This window comes from Pseudorca crassidens, chromosome 9, assembly GCF_039906515.1.
Source record: "Pseudorca crassidens isolate mPseCra1 chromosome 9, mPseCra1.hap1, whole genome shotgun sequence".
Lineage (NCBI taxonomy): Eukaryota > Metazoa > Chordata > Mammalia > Artiodactyla > Delphinidae > Pseudorca > Pseudorca crassidens.
The window spans coordinates 101,007,551-101,023,500 of record NC_090304.1 but is presented as its reverse complement, the minus strand read 5'-3'; the positions used below and the strand labels follow the sequence as shown (position 1 = coordinate 101,023,500).

General features: G+C 58.5%; 1 protein-coding gene across 6 annotated transcripts in view; it reads right to left on the bottom strand.

Moving 5' to 3' along the window:
• Positions 1-15,950, bottom strand: part of SLC37A2 (solute carrier family 37 member 2) — a 43,761-nt gene that overhangs the window by 2,429 nt on the left and 25,382 nt on the right. For 3 of the 6 annotated variants that reach the window (XM_067751453.1, XM_067751454.1, XM_067751457.1), the window contains exons 1-15: positions 8,915-14,698; positions 8,369-8,462; positions 8,151-8,229; positions 6,413-6,548; positions 5,944-6,020; positions 4,896-5,062; positions 4,342-4,379; positions 3,879-4,031; positions 3,457-3,547; positions 1,906-1,968; positions 1,550-1,635; positions 1,027-1,075; positions 781-854; positions 451-529; positions 236-333 (exon numbers count right to left, since the gene is read on the bottom strand). In XM_067751453.1, coding sequence (XP_067607554.1) covers positions 236-333; positions 451-529; positions 781-854; positions 1,027-1,075; positions 1,550-1,635; positions 1,906-1,968; positions 3,457-3,547; positions 3,879-4,031; positions 4,342-4,379; positions 4,896-5,062; positions 5,944-6,020; positions 6,413-6,548; positions 8,151-8,229; positions 8,369-8,462; positions 8,915-9,067 — 1,437 coding nt within the window. In that variant the 5' untranslated portion in view covers positions 9,068-14,698. Of the gene's footprint in view, positions 1-235; positions 334-450; positions 530-780; positions 855-1,026; positions 1,076-1,549; positions 1,636-1,905; positions 1,969-3,456; positions 3,548-3,878; positions 4,032-4,341; positions 4,380-4,895; positions 5,063-5,943; positions 6,021-6,412; positions 6,549-8,150; positions 8,230-8,368; positions 8,463-8,914; positions 14,699-15,950 lie in introns of those variants that run through there. The other 3 variants (XM_067751458.1, XM_067751455.1, XM_067751459.1) reach the window with 2 other exon arrangements.

Genomic DNA, 15,950 nt, shown 5'->3' with positions numbered 1-15,950 from the left:
AGGGAGGGCGACCTCAGCGTGCAGCACGTGGCTGGTCCCCAGCGCTAGGTGACCGCTCGGCTGGCTCACAGCGTCACTCCGCAGGGGTTCACCCACGGGACGCAGAGTGGTTCCGAGCAAAGCCCTGGATGGCCGACACTTTGGACCACTTTGGACACTTCGGAACTTTCCAGGGTCCCAGCCCCGCAGGACAGGGCCCCTCCCCATACCCATCTGTGCACCCCAAAGCTCTTACCAAGCAAGCCAGGATGTCGGCAGTGATGAGCATGTAGAAGACGTTGTTCCAGCCTGTGGGGGAAATGAGCCCGGCCAGCAGAGGCCCCAGAGCCGCACCTGTGTGGAGCACAGCATGAGAAGGGCCCTGCACCAGGGACCCTGGCCTCCCTGCCCGCAAGAGGGCAGCATCCCAAGAGTGCGCCTGAGACCAGGCTTGGGGCGAGAGTCACAGACCTATGGATCCAGTGCCGTCGATGATGGCCGTGACGGTGGAGAGCGCCTTTGCGTTGCCCTTCAGGCTCTTGTGAGTCCCCTGGGGAGAGAGCAGAGTGGGGAGGCCTGAACCGAGAGGCGGCACCGAGCAGGACCGGGACCGGGACCAGGAGAGGCACTGGCTCAGGGAAAGGCAGCGAGGGGGGCTTGGAGCTGGGAAGAAAGGGGGGCCGATGGCGGATTCTGAAGGACTTTGAGGATCTCGTCTCTGCGGGCGGGGGGAGGGGGAGAGACGTGAAGATGGGCCTGGAGACAGAGGCCCTGGCCAATCCCCGAGGTGGCTCCGCTTACCAGGTCAGCCGAGACGGCAGTGGTGATGAGGGCATAAGGGCCGTTGACCAGGGCTCCACAGGTGAGCAGCATTACTGACGTGGTGATGGAGACGGCCCAGTTAGAGAGGAGAGGCCACCGCCACCCCCAGCCCCAAAGCGGGTGAGTCCCCCAGGCGTCAGGCTGAGAACCTCCACTTCCCCGAGCCTCCCACCCACGTCCCCAAGCCAGCCTCGCGGTGTCTCCACGGCAGCGCCAGCTCCTCACCTATGGAGATGCTGATCCCACTCTGGCCAACGTAGTTGTACAGGAACATCTGAGAGAGGAGAAGGCGGAAGACAGGATCACAGCCTGGCTTCCCCACGGGCTGCCTCTGTTAGACTGGAGCCCGGAAGTCTGGGAACCCCAGGGGTCCCCTTTCTCCTTTGCCTTCTCATACCCAGGCCTCTCGGTCTTCCGGTCCCAGGGATGCAGGGTCTAATACGTGGTAATCTATCATTTCCCTTTGCCCCCAAAGTCTCCTCTCATATCGAACCTCAATCACTTATTCTTTCCTTGGTCAAGAAGCTCAGCAGCTGGCCTGCCCCTTCTCGCCAAGGCCACATAACCACGAATCCCTTTCCAAAATCCTGTCTGGATCTCTGTCCTGTGCTGACCCTGGCTTCTCCTCCCCTGGCCGCGCACAGGGATGTACCCACGCAAAGAGACGGGTGTGTGCGTGATGCCCAGGCGTGCACAGGGTTCAGCGGCCCACGACACACACACACTTTGCCCTTGAGGTTCTACGCACCGTGGGGGCAGCCAAGATCAGCATGACGCAACAGGTGGTGGCCCTGCCGTTGGTGTAGTCAGAGATGAGCCCCGCCAGGATGCCGCCTGGAACACAACGTGCACACTGCCGCCCCAGGCATGTGGGACCCCGAGCACTGCCCCATCACTCAGCCCAGCACGAACCGGGGCCGGGCACCCAGAGCCAGCTGAGCGTCTCCCTCCGCAGCCTTCCCCACACCCACTGCTCACGGGAAGACCACCTGGGCAGGATGCCACCTGCCTAGGTCACATCCCACTGGACCCGTCCCATTTTTCTGCACCCTGACAAGAGAAGAGGGGGATGCAGCCTAGAGGCAGAGCAGGGCATGGCCTCACCTGCGATGCCACCAACATCGAAGAGCGTGGACAGGTCCCCAGACTCCTTGGCAGTAAAGTGAACTGTGGAAAACAAAAGCATGTGTTCAGACCTGGGGGCTCCGGGCAGACATCCTGGAGGGCCACCGCTGGGAGCGTCCCTGCAGACACCTGGTCCAGTATCACCTTCAGAGGAAGGAGTGGGGCCCATGGAGAAGTGACTGGCCAAGGTCACAAGCGAGTCTGCAGCAGTTTGGGACCAGATGCCCTTTCCGGCCCCCAGTCCTGTCGGATGGCCTTGACCTCCCGGAAAAGCCCTTCTATGAAAGCACTGGGATCTGGCCCCTGAGGACCCTGTCCCACTGGGGGTACAACTGCTCTCACTGAGCCTCAGCCTGTCCAGCCCCATTCCTCCCTCCCCCTGACCGAGCGGCTGGTCCCCATAGAAGCTTGTCACCTCCATTTGAGGTCCCTGCTTATAAACAGAGCCAGGAAGGAGGCTTGCGGGAAAATGGGGACCTCAGGTCCCAGACCTCGCCCTAGAATTAGAAAAAGGGACGCCCAGAAGCTTGACTCGTAGCCCAGCCCTCAAGGTTGATTCACACTCTGTAGCCAGCATCAAGGCCACAGAACAGAGTCAGCGACCGCAGGGTTGCCCCGATGCTCTACCCCCGTCGTCGAGAGAGGCCCCTCAGATGGAGCCGGCGGGGGGGCTGGGGGGGGTGAGTTACAGCTTGAGACCTGGCCCTGACTCATCCCCACCACATCCTGTTCGGTGCGAGGATGCTGTGTGGAGAGCAGCCTCGTCCCTCCCACGGGGCCTGGAGGGAGCCCGGCAGCCCTGGCTGAGTGGTCCTTGGCCCTGGTGGGGCTCTGAGGCTCTGAGGCTCTGGGGGCAGAACTGCTCCCTGACAGAGTAGCTCCACGTGTGGAAAACCAGAGATCCAGGACAGGGGAACATAAACATCCTTTTCAACCGTAAGAGTGACCTCTCCTCATCTGTCCATCCTCGGGCAGGGGCAGAGGCAGGGGAGAGGAGGCCCACAAGGTGGGCAGCCCAGCAGACCCACGCACAGGGCATCAATCCCCCGAGGCTCCCGGCAGCCCTCCTTGGAAGAGAACAGCATTTACTGCCAGGCTACAGGCAGTGGGGGTAGCTCCTCAGGCCCTCTTCCTTGGGCTGGGGGAGGCTTAAGGGGCTCCTGGAGGCGCTCAAAAGGCAGACCGTTTCCAGCACCCTCCAGTCCCGCCCACCTATGAGCCAAGCAGCCTGGAGGGGGGCTTCTCCTATGCCTGAGGCTGGAGCAGTTAGGGAGGATTGCAGAACAGAGCTCTGAGTTCCTAACCCCGACTCAGCGCCAAGGGAGGAAGAGTGGCTGGAATCAGGGACTGGGTGGGGGGCGGGGGTGCATCTGCAAGGTTTAGCTCCCCATTAAAGAAAAAAACTTTCCCTCCTGCCCTAGGAGAGGTTCAGCAGAAATCCTGCCTATTCCTGGAGTCGTACGCGTCACGTGACAGGTTTCCTCCTCAGAGACCCCTCCGTTCCTCACCTCTTCTTCCCCAGGTACTCACCCACATTGAAGATGTAGAGGGGCAGCCAGTAGAGGAAGGTGTAACTGACCAGCTTGGCAAACAGCAGACACAAGGAGAACTCGACCACACCCTGGGGAGCGTAACAGAGGGCGCGATGGAAACAGGGGCAAGACGCCCTTGGTCCGTCAGCGGAGCCCCAACCCAGCACTTTCCACCGCCCACTGCACAAAGCAGCCTCGAGGACCTCTCCAGCCTCAGTAACAGCAGTGTACCTGTGGCCTGGATATGCTGTGTCAGGACGAGTCTCCCGTGTTCCCCTCCCCAAGTGGGCCGCCCTCCCTAGGCACTGCATGTAAAGAAATTCTGGAAACCACAGGTCACCCTGAGCATCCCCATCTCCTGAGACCCAGCAAAAAAATCTAGAGAGCCTCTCTCCTCCTTCCAGTCCACAAAAGACTCACCGGGATCCAGAGCGCCCCAAAAAAGCTGATGGCAGCGGGCTGAGCACTTGGCTCCTTGGACAAGGTGACAGCAGACTCCCGGCCGTTCCCTCTGTTAGAGTGGGGTCCATTGCCAGGGTCCTCAGCGTTGTCCCCGTTCTCTTCCAGCTCACCCTGAGCAGAGAAGAGCCCTTGCTGTGGGCGCGTCCACGTACCACCTCCCACCAGCTGGAGGGACAGCCCATGTGAGAGGTAGGGCCTCCCACGCTGGAAGAGGTATGTGTCCCCTTCCTGGACTGGACTAACATCCTGCCAGGCCCGTCAGGCTGTCGGGGAGCCCCCCGAGGGCGTGACTTTGGCCCTCACCCAAGGGCCTGTGAAGTAACTGTGGGCACACGGGCCCCTCCTCCAACTCCCCAGGCCTCCCTGGGACCAGCCCCCGGGTGGAGTGGAGGGCAGGGATAGGACTGGGGGCCACACTCACATGGTGCTGAGGGGGTGAGCAGTCCACGTCCTCTGGGTCTGAAAGAAAAATCTTCTAAGAAGCTTCCCAGCAGGCCAGGCCCTCACCTTGCATGGCGTGTGGTCCCCACCCCTCCTCAAAGGGGGTGAGTTGACTTTCCAGCACAAGGGAGCATGGAACCGGGGCTCCAGAGACCACCTTCGAGGTCTGGGTCTCCTAACAATAAGTTGTGTCACTACTGCCTCGTGGACTTTCGTTCTCTTGCTACAAGTGACCATGGCCCTGACTCCCTGGCCCGTCTGTCAGGGAGCTGGGAAGAGGCAGCAAAGGTGGAGAGGTCCCCCCAACCTTTCCCTCCTCAGTCTCACGTCTCACGGAAATGCTCAACAGCCCAGGGAAGCAGGCGTTGTTATACTTCTGTCACACATGAGAAAACTGAGGCTCAGAGAGGTTGTCTGTCCCAAGTCACACATCTGTGGCTCTGACCCCATGATCCCAAGCTACCCACTGCCTTCTCCCAGGGCCTGACCGGGAGGCTCGGCTCCGGCCCTGTGAGGAGGGAGGGCTCCACTCACATTCAATTAAGAAGAAGAAGGTGACGAGGCCCATGACGGCGGTGATGATGCCGGGCACCACAAAGGACAGGCCCCACTGCTCATCCACCCAGACGCCGGCGATCAGGGAGCCCAGGATGTTGCCCACGGATGTGTGGGAATTCCAGATGCCCATGATGAGCCCCCGCCTGGAGGGGAGGGAGGGAGGGAGGGAGAGAAGAACGGGAAAAGTGAGAAGAGAAGCACAGGGCTCCTGGCGACCGCCGACCAAGTGCAAAAAGCTGGCTGCCTGCAGCCTCTGAGCTGAAGACCCCCCTCAGGGAGGAGCGGGAGGGTTTGCTGGTGTCAAGGGAGTGACAGCAAGGCCGGGGGTCCCGCTCCCCAGCCGCTCCCTGAGCAAGCGCTCTCTGGCTCCTTGCTGCCCCAGGGCCCAGAGCCCCAGCCCTTTCTTCTCTTGCCCTAAGGCCGTGACTCTGAAGTCCTCAACCAGGGGTGACTCTGCCCCCAGGGGACACGGGCACCGTCTGGAGAGTTGCGACGTCCCAGCTGTGGGTGCGCTAGTGGCATCTAGGGGTAGAGGCTGCTGAACACCCTACACTGTGTAGGACGGTCCCACAACAAAGAATTATCCAGCCCCATATGTCAATAGTGCCAGGGTTGAGAAACCCTGCCCTAAAGAAACTTTTGCACAAAAGCCAGTTCAAGGAAAAAGAAAAAAAAAAAAAATATATATATATATATAAAAATATATACAAACACATATATATGTGTGTGTGTGTATACAAACACAGTTTTATAGGCTTCATTTTTGTCTTCACGCAAAATGGAAATTCATCTATTAAGAGGAAAAAAGCATAACTGAGGTTGCAGGTTTTAAGGATCAAAACCTTAGCAATGAGAAAATCAGTACTGCTTTTAGTCACTAAAACATGTGTATCTCGGCCTGTGAAAGTCAGCAAGATGGAGGCAAGTTTCTAATCTTTGACCCTGAAATCACATCAGGGGCCACGAGGGACCCACCAGCCCGGCCCCCCAGGCACCGCCCACCCTCCTGTCCCATCACACTCACTTCCCCTTCCCGAACCAGTTGCCCACACAGGTCACCACGGAGGGCCAGCCCGTGGTCTGGACGAGTCCGTTGCAGATCTGCAGGGAGGGAGGAGAGAGGCGGGACAGGCCTGGGCTGAGCGGTGCAGCCTCTGGGACGGGGGCCCCTCCGCAGCGCACACTATGCACCCCCTTCCTTCACCTGCGTGCACGCACCCCGTAACCCACCAGCTGATTTCTCCTGTGGCCCCAGATCCCCACGGCAGAGACCAGGCCTCGCAGGCACCTCCACGGACCTCAGGGTAACGCTCAGCGCAAACTCACTGAGCCCACGAGGGTGACCACAGGCAATGGGCAATGGGACCCCGCATCGTGATAAAGGAGCACAGGGCTGGATGCGCCGGGACCTGGGGTGGCTGGGAAGGACCTGCAGCCTCTACTATCTTTCTGTGCCGGGAACAGAGGCCTGGGTGCAAGGCCAAGGCTCGTACCTGGATAAGAACAAAGTACCAGAGCGCGTGGATGTTCCAGAAATACCCCAGGCCAAAGAGCGAGGTGAAAAGGCCGCTGAGCAGCATTCCGGCTGTAAGGTAGTAACGGAGGGGGAGCCGCTCCCCAAAAATGCCACTGCAGAAGAGAGGGTTGGATCCATGGTAATCTCTGCTACCTGCGCCCTTCGGCTCTCTACCTCCTATCTCTCCGCACCCCCACCCCAAAGCCACTGAAACGACTCTGCTAAGGTGACCACCAGTGACCTCTGTGTTGCCACACGCCAGGGACACCCTCGGTCCTCCACTCGCTGGGCTCCTCTGCTTTATTTGACGCTGCTGACCAAGCGCCTTGACGTGCGCTCTCCGTGGCCTCTGTGAGGTCACCGTGGCCCACCTGCCTCCCCCCTTGGCTGACCAGCGCTCCTCATGCATTTTCTCTTGCATCACTTTTATGGTTTTAACTACCAGCTACATATACGTTACACAGCCCAGCTGCATAGCTACAGCCCTGAACTGTCCCCCAGAGCGTCACGATCATATCCAGATGCCTTCCAGACATCTTGACTGGGATGCTCCACAATCAGGACTCCTCTGCCTCTGCCCCCCACCCTGCCCCATGTCCTGTGCCCCTCATCTGAGTGGATGTCGCCACCACGTTTGGCCACTCAAGCCAGAAACCACGGGGCTACCTCCGTTTCCTGCCTCTCCGCCCCACCCTTCACAAGCAACCTCCAAGACCTGTACCTTTTACTTACATCTCTCCAGTGCGGCGTTACTTTTTCATCTCTATTACTATTGTTCTCAGGCGTTGCTCAAAGCTCAGCTGAGCTATTCTCAGATCTGTTCCTTAGTGTGGCGTGGTACTCAGTCCTACTCTCCCTCAAATCTACCTTCCGTCACCCTCACAGCGATCTGTCTGACGTGTTAGTCTGAACATGCCACCCTTCAGAGGCTCTCCTGTGCCCACGGCCTGCTACACAATGACCTCATTCTTCAGCCCCATCTCCTGCATTTTACACTCTGGTAAACCTGTTACTTGTCCCCCCAGATCGCGCTGTTTCACACTCGCCTTACTCTGCCCATGCCATTCCCTCCACCTAGCCATTTCTGCATTGCCAAGCCCAATTCTTCTTCATTAGTTCAAGTGTCATCTCCTCCAAGAAGCCTTCCCCAACCCCTCTTCTCTAATCCCAGCTCACACTAAGTGACCCCTCGGAGCCCCCAGGGCGCCCCGCGTGAAGCACCTGTCTGGGAGCCACCGGCCTGCTCTATAACTAGCTGCTGTTATCGGTCACTCCACTAGACCGTGAGCTCTCTGGAGGTGGTACCCTGCCTCAGTCATCTTTGATTCCTGGGAACAAACATCATGCTTGCTACGTAAAAGCCGTGCTGGGGTCTTCCTAGCATCCAGGGCTATCCTTGAAGGACAAACCATTTTCCAGCCACACCACTGACACTGCCATCTGAGTGAATAAACTCAAAAGGACATCCAGGAAAGCGTTTCCTGGGAAAAGAGCTACTAAAAGTGGGAGCTGGCCAGGTGAAGGAGCAGGCTCGGTAACCGTGGGAGCATGCTGGCTACGGGCTGACAGGACGTGTGCAAGTCTTGTCGTCTCATTTCCGCCTGGGGCGTCCCCAGCTTTTTCCCTCTGACCCTGCTGCCCCCAGGTTGGCCAAGGGGAGAGGCAGCTCTGAACGGTTCTGCTGCGGGCAGTCACAGGCTCCGCCTCTCTCTTACCTGATAAACATGCCGATGGCATAGGCCACGAGGAAGGCGTTGTCCACTGCCCCCAGGAGTTCCTTGTAGTTGCTCTGGTCTGAAAGCCGATGGGAAAGGCAGAAAGCTAGCTGGCTGGCTGCTTGGACACCCCTGCAGGAAGCCCTTTCTGGCCCCGGCTGACCCTCTCCTGGGTAGGGGGAGTGGGCTGTGGGGAAGAACAGCTGCCCCGCTCTTACCAAACGGGGCCCAGTTGCACCACGTGGTGTCGTTGAGCCTGTGGGTGTCGCCGATGGGCTGGATCATCTCTGAGCAGTTGTGGTGCAGACGGCTCTGGAGGAGCCAGGGGTGCATGGGTCAGGGGGCACCTGTGGCCCCGAAAGGAGCAAGCAGCCTCCAACACACCAGCCCCGCTGCCCCCTCGACCGGACCCCACGCTCCCTCCACCGGCAAAAACTGGCTCCAGGGGCAAGTGGCCACAGCAGAGCCTCGGTGAAGGGCAACGGGGGTCGACGCGCAGGGTAGACACGGGGCCCAGGGTGTCTGCTCTCTGGCTCCACCCGCAGCCCCCGACACCACCGTCTTGGTGAATAAACCCAGAAAACTCTCCTGGGAAAAGAGAACTGCTGAAAGTGGGACTCTGCCAGGGGGAAGGAGCGGGCTCAGTGACCAAGGTAAGGGAACAAGGATGGTTATACGCCAAGTTCCAGACCATTCTACGGAAGTGTATTTCCGCTGGGGCCCAGCATCTCCTGCTTTCTTCCTTACGCCCAGGCCAGCCTCACCTTGACGACACTGATGGGCTTCCTGGACATGTGATAACAGGTGTAGATGAGGAAAGTGATCAGCAGGATGAAGCCGCGGTACCTGCAGGGAGAGGCGGGCAGCTGGGCTGGCAGGGCGCTCGGACCTCCGCCTCTACTGTGTCCAGGAAGCATGCACCTGTGCCCATTCTAGCAGCCTCAGAGCCCCAGCACCGCCAACTCTTCTACATCAGGCTCCCCTCCAGACACAAGTTCCTCGGGGCAGAGGCCAAGGGGAGGGTAGGAACAGACGCCAGAGGCCAGAGTGCTCCGGGGGGCCCCAAGTCCCTGCTCCTGCTACCGAGGCCTCCCGACAGAGCTAGCCCAGCATCAGCGCCCTAGACAACACCAAAGTACCCCCTCCTGCTCTTACCACTGCCCATCACCTCTGCTTCTCTCTGGCCTCACTAAGATCGGGGTGCCTCTGTGTGTGTGAGAGATGGGGGCAGGGAGACAGAATTGTATTTAAAATACTGGACATGCTGGGAGCCGGCAGGAGGCTGATGTGGGAGAAGGGTCTGTCTTTAAAGTGAGGTCGGGACTTTCCTGGTGGCGCAGTGGTTAAGAATCCGCCTGCTAACACAGGGGACACGGGTTCGAGCCCTGGTCCGGGAAGATCTCACATGCCGCAGAGCAACTAAGCCCATGCGCCACAACTACTGAGCCTGCGCTCTAGAGCCCGTGAGCCACAACTACTGAAGCCTGCGTGCCTAGAGCCCGTGCTCCGCAACAAGAGAAGCCACCGCAATGAGAAGCTCGCACGCTACAACAAAGAGCAGCCCCTGCTCGCCGCAACTAGAGAAAGCCCGCGCGCAGCAAAGAAGACCCAATGCAGCCAAAAATAAATTAATTAATTTTAAAAATAAATAAATGAAATAAAGTGAAGTCGACTATGCTCTCAAGCCTAGAACACGGCAGAAACAGCACCTGCTGCAGCCCAGTAGGGGCGGAGCCCAAAACCTAGCTGGAAATGTGGCAACAGAGGGAAAGCTGGTGACAGAACCCAGGTCCTCTGCCCTAGTCCGTTCCACTGGACAGAGGGGTCATCCTTTCCATCTGCGGCTCACACATCACATGGGCCCTCTCATACAGTGCTTCTCATCCCATGCGCCGGTCTGGGGCGGAAAGAACAGTTCAGCCAGGCCCCACCGAAGTTTCCGCTGCGCGCTCCCCCTTCCCCTTCTGCCGAGGCTCTGAGGAAGGGCTTCCAGGTCCTCCTGAGTCACGGCATCAGCTGAGACGAGTCAGCAGCCGGGAGCCAGGAAGTACATGGAAAATAGACCTCAGCACGGACTCCAGCCCAGGAGAAAGACCAGAGCCTTGGTTTCTGAAGAGACTGAAGGTACATGTGCCCCCGCCGTCACCTGGCTTAACGTTTCTCGGTGGCTCTCCGTTCCACTAAGAACGAAGCTCTCTCTAGCTTGAATCTTACGGTCTCTCTACTGCCCAGCCTCTCTGGCTCCCCGTTGCCGAGGGTGCATGGCTCGGGGGGAGTCACCAGGGGTTCTCCAGGGAATCTGGGGTTACTCCAAGGGACTGTCACAGTGACCCTGTGACATACACAAGCTTGGTGGCAGCAATGTTTTCCACTTGGCAAATGGCTCATGTGACTCCTGCCTCAGGAACTTGCAGAATCTGGTGGCAGGGTTGGGGGTGTCTCTGAGAGAACTGGAGAGGCTGCCCAGTGAGGCTTCTTCAAAGTGCACAAGATGGAAGAAAATCACAGCCCTACAGATAACACTCACCAGTGTCCTGCCCGGGGAGCTGCTGAGTCCGGAAAAAAGCTGAAAGCTTTGAGGGGTGACTCTAATTTACTGTGTAACCAAATGAAAGTTCCTAAGCCTTTTTTGCCTCCGGTTTCCTCATCAGATGCCCACGGAGGACAGTGCCAACCACATCCAGCTCAAAGACCAGGGAACACAATGTAACTCTCACCCTAGTCCCTGCGTGTCTGTTGGGCCACCTTTACGACCCCCGGGATCAGCTGAGTCTATCTCGGCTGCCACCTGGATACAGCCGTTGACCCTGGTGACAGATGAGATCTCCTCTGGGCCTGAAGGATCCCCAGGCCCCACTGAGCGCCCCCAGCACTGACTGTCCTTCCTTGACAGGCCAGGCAGGGAGGCCCAGGCTGCAACTCAGCCATGCCGAGCCCACGCAGGAGATGCTCAGACACAACGAGGGATCGAAAGGCACAGCCCCGCTGGCAGCCACCTCGCTCCTCCCTCGCTCCTCCCACCACGACACTGCTTCAGCCCCAAGTGCCAACACCTGCCCACCTCAGGTCACCTGCCCTGGCTTTCTCCAGCCTGTGGTCCCCGGTGTGCTTCCTTATCTGCCTTCTGGAGTCCTGTCCCTCCCAACCTTGCGTGGCAGAAGCTAAGACAGGACAGCAGGCACACCCAGGCCCATTTCTGACATCTCGATTCCCTCTGGCAGAAACAGGACTGCCTTCCCATCCACATCCTGCCATGTGCCAGGCACTGTGCTAGGGACCCAGAGAAGCTGTAAGAGAGACCTCTGCCCTCCAGGGGCTCGCAGGTCAGCAGGGAGACAAACAGAATTGGTGCGACAGTGCCATAAAAGAGGGCAGCCCTGCATGACACGGAAGCAGGGACGCCGAGACCAGCTGGGATGGGAGCAGTGTCAGGAAAGGATTCAGGAGGTGAGGCTTCAGCCGCATCTTCACAAACAAGCAGGAGGTGGCCAGGTCCACCAGGGCTGGGGTGGGAAGCGGCGCCAGGGAGAGGGAAGTACGTGTGCCAAAGTGCAGAGGCGTGAACAGCAATGATACCTGTCTGGGGAACTCTATGTAGCCAGAGGTCTGGAAGGTGGGACTGGGCCAAGCATGGAAGGTGAAGGAGTGGGGAAGGAGGGAGCGGACAGGTCATGGAGGGCCTAGGGTGAGTTTCGACTGTCCTTGGGGTGATGGGGAATCACTGAAGAGGGGTGGGATTTTCTAGGTCGGAGGGTTCCGGACACCTCCCAGGCTAAGCTCTGCCCTGCTGATTAGTTTGGGAAGCTCCAGACAAGCTTCCTCGCAGAAGGTAGGGCTGGTTCCCTCTGCCTCATCCACACTGCCAGCCACCCTCTAGGGAGACCCTCGGTGGTGCATCTCAGGGAGCTGGTGTCTGTAAGAGAAAAGAGCAAGGACTTAGGAATCAGGCGAAACCTGATTTCATTCCTTACACCTGTTAGCGGTCTGCAAAGTAGTGTTTATCACCTTTCTCATAGGGCTATTGACAGGTTGATGAGACGATGCACAGGACAGCTCTTACATGTTCCTCACACCCAGTGGACACTTAAAAATGACAGCCACTACGATTTCAGATTTTGAGGAAGGAAAGCTGGAGGGGGCGGAGGCAGCCCGTGCTGCTCTGTTACGGGAGGTGAGCAGGGTGTGGGTTAGCACCAAACTCCTCTGAGCGGTGGTGGTTCCAGGCCCTGGATTTGCCTGTAAGGTAGGGAGTTGGAGGCCAGCATGGCCACGCCTCCCACATGCCTAGTACACAGAGGTGGGCTAGAGGAACACGAAGATGCCCCGAAGCTACCAGTGCGCATGCGGGAGCCTGCCACGGGGAGAGAGCAGAGGCTGGTCCACTGGGCCCACCCATGTTCTCCCTTGGGAGTAGACAGGGAGACTTAGCAGAGATCCACAGTCATGCAGATCTGCCAGGTTCCAGCCCTGTCCAGAAGCTCGGCCTGACCTTTCTCTCAGCTCTGACCCCATCCCTCAGTAGAAAACCTGACACCCAAGATAGCAGGAGAGTCACAGGGAGGGAGGCGGTGGGGCAGAAGGACCTCAACCTGCTGTGCGATGCTAGGATGGGCACTGGCCTCCTCTGGGACTCCCTGCCTGGACCGCAGCACCATGGCGGCATGAGCCCAGAGGGGCACAGCTAGCTGGGCAGAGCATACCCGGGGCCTCCCCTTAGTCAAGTCCTCTTTCCTTTCCACTCTGGCAGCTCTTCTGAGAAAAAGGCCAAGGTGCCATAGTTCAAAGGGGACTGGGGACATGGGTCCGGTGAAGGGCTGGGCTGACACAAAGGCTGTCGAACTCACAGTAGCTCACAGGGAAGATAGCTGATGTGCTCCTGCTGCCTGTAGAACCCGCAAGTTTCACTTCTGCTTTCACAAGCCCTTCTTGCAGAAACAAGAGGCCCCAGAAAGGGAGCAGGGGGGAAAATACACAGTCGGGCTTCGCCTGGCTTGCCCCAGAGGGGGAGGGATGGCAGCCCAGGTGTTGGCCAGGCTGGGCAAGCAGGCCAGAGACCCAGGAACGTGCGTGGAGAGGCCCACAGACTGTTCCGGGCAGGGTGCCCACCCCATGACCCTCTAAGTCTGTGTTAGCGAGAGATGGCACTTTGAGAGTCTCACCTCCCCCTGCACGGCACTGGTTACTGAGTAACCAAGCCAAGATAGAGAGGTGGACTAGCTATCTCTTAACTATTAGCTGACAGTCCAACTTATTCTTCCAAATGAGCACGCTAATAGCTTTATGGACCTCATTAAGACTCTGCACTAGAAACGCTTCTCAGGTTAGGGGCAAAGAACAACGACTGCCAAAGCAGCAACAGATGACAAACAGAACCCCCAAAGGACCTACTACCACCACCATCACAACAACAGAAAACAAGAAGTAGCCCAGCAGAAGAATGCTGACCTCAGGAGACAGTGGGAAGAGGTGCCTTCTCTCCAGTGTCTGCCCAGTCAGCCCCCGGTCCCTGCACCCCGCTCCCTGCTTTGCAACCACATTGCTGACGGTGCTGATGGCTCCTATCCCCATGGCAGGCCGACAGGGAATTAAACTCCCTCACTGACCAATCCCTACCACTTCCTGCCTCAGCCCAGTCCTTAAGCCAAGTCTGGGGCAGCTGGTAGATGTCTGGGGTAGCTAGTAGATGCCTGGGGCAGCTAGTAGATGCCTGGGGCAGCTAGTAGATGTCTGGGGCTACTCAGGTGGGGGCAGACTGGACTGGCTGTAGCTGCAGGTGACCTTGACACCTGCCCGGAGGAAAGTACCACTTGGTGGCCTGTCCTTGGACGTGCCTGTCCTGGGACTCAGCAGATCTGAAAAGGAGAGAGGGCTGGGGACAGTAAGAACCAGGCTGCTGGTGACAGTGCCATCACCCCGCCCCCTGCCAAGCCCTCCGCTGCCCCTGGGACACCCTGGTAGGGAAAGGTCAGCCTGGAACAGACAGCACAGGGCAGAGCCCTGAGCCAGGCCTTCCACTGACAAGATGGGACGGGGACAGGCCAGGTCTGGGAGGGCCTCTGAGAACAGAGGAACAGAGCCCTCTCGGGGCTGAGACCCAGCCCAAGGACTCCTCCACCTGATGCCCCTCCTCCAGATGGAACCTGGGCATTTGCTCAGAGACATCAGGTTGACACAGGGCTCGGTCCCAAGATCCTTCCCAGAGAAGGGGAGCCATTGGCCAGTAGCACAAGGAGCCCGGGACTTTCTAGAAGGAATTAGTAGATAAGATAATGGTCTTTTTTAGGAGAGAGGAAAATATAGGCTAGATTGCTTTGCCTTGAGAAGGAATCTCGGCAGGGGAAGCCTGGGTGCTCAGACAGAATGAAAAGACGTGGCTTTTAGCTACAGCATGTGGTTTCGTTTAGGTACCTGGAAAAACTCTGGAGGAGTGTGAGAGCTGGTAGGGTTTGGAAGAAGTGGTCAGCGGGTAGTTGGTGGTCTCTCTTCTGAAGAGCGGCTACACAAAGAGCACAGGCGGGAATGCGTTGGTGGTGGCGGGGCCCTCCTCCCCAGGGAGCTAAGATGAGGACTCTCCTCTCGGGATTCCCTGGAGGCTTAGCCCGTGGCCCACCCTCACCTACTCCTTCTCCCCAGCATGAAGGACCCAGGGGAGGAGGCACGAGCCAGACGGCAAAATGAGAGCAGTGATGCCGCCCACCCCGCGCCCACCCCGCACACCAGTTTGGGGGCAATCAGATGGGGGCGTTGTGGGCTGCAGGGACTCCGACCCTGGTGTCTGCCCCCAGTTCTGGCGTTGCTTCGGGACCGCTCAGCTCTGACCTCAGCACTCAGGTGGCACAGCTTGATGGGAAGAAGTAAGGTCTTGGCCATCCATACAGACCACCCCCAAAGCCTGGCTGCCTTCTAGACCAGTGCGTGGCCCCTGAGGCCGACCGCCCCACCCAAAGCCAGGGAGGTGCGCATCAGTCTGCTGTGTAAGGAGGGAAAGAGGAAACAGCGGAGAGGAAGAGGAAGCAGAAGGTGGCTGGGGGAGAAGACAGCAGTCATGTGCGGGTGGGGGAGGGAGCCACGCAGGTTCACATGCTCTTTGGGGGTCAGCCTGAAGAGCCCGAGGAAGGGAAGGGGGCGGGGACAGGGACGGTGGGCTCAGCCCTCCAGATCCTCCACCAGGCTCTCTCCTTCCTTCTCGGAGCTGCTTCTCGCCATCACCACTCTTTTTTTTTTGCGGTACGCGGGCATCTCACTGTTGTGGCCACTCCGCACACGCAGGCTCAGCGGCCATGGCTCACGGGCCCAGCCGCTCCACGGCATGTGGGATCTTCCCGGACCGGGGCACGAACCCATGTCCCCCGCATCGGCAGGCGGGCCCTCAACCACTGCACCACCAGGGAAGCCCACACACCACTCTTTTTAAGGAGCCCTTTCTGATGCTCTTACCTGGCATCTCTGGGCAGTTACCAGGAAGAGAAGGAAGACAAGAGAAAGCTACTTTGCAGCATCTGGGTCCCTGGTCTGAGGCCATGGCAGAATTGGGAAAAGGACGTTAAACCAAAAGACGCTGCGTCTTAACTTCTGGGTCTGTTACTGTGACCTTGGGTGAGCTGTCTCACCTCTCAGCCTCAGCTTGAGCTTCTTGTAAATGGGATAGTAAACTCCTGTCACATGAGGGTGCCCTAAAGACTAACTGAGATAACATTTCGCCTCTCAGCCTCACTTTGATCTTCCTTTGACTAAGGTAGTGAAGTCCTGTCACATGAGATGTCCATAAGGGTTGATGAAATGAGATGTGATGCATCCGGC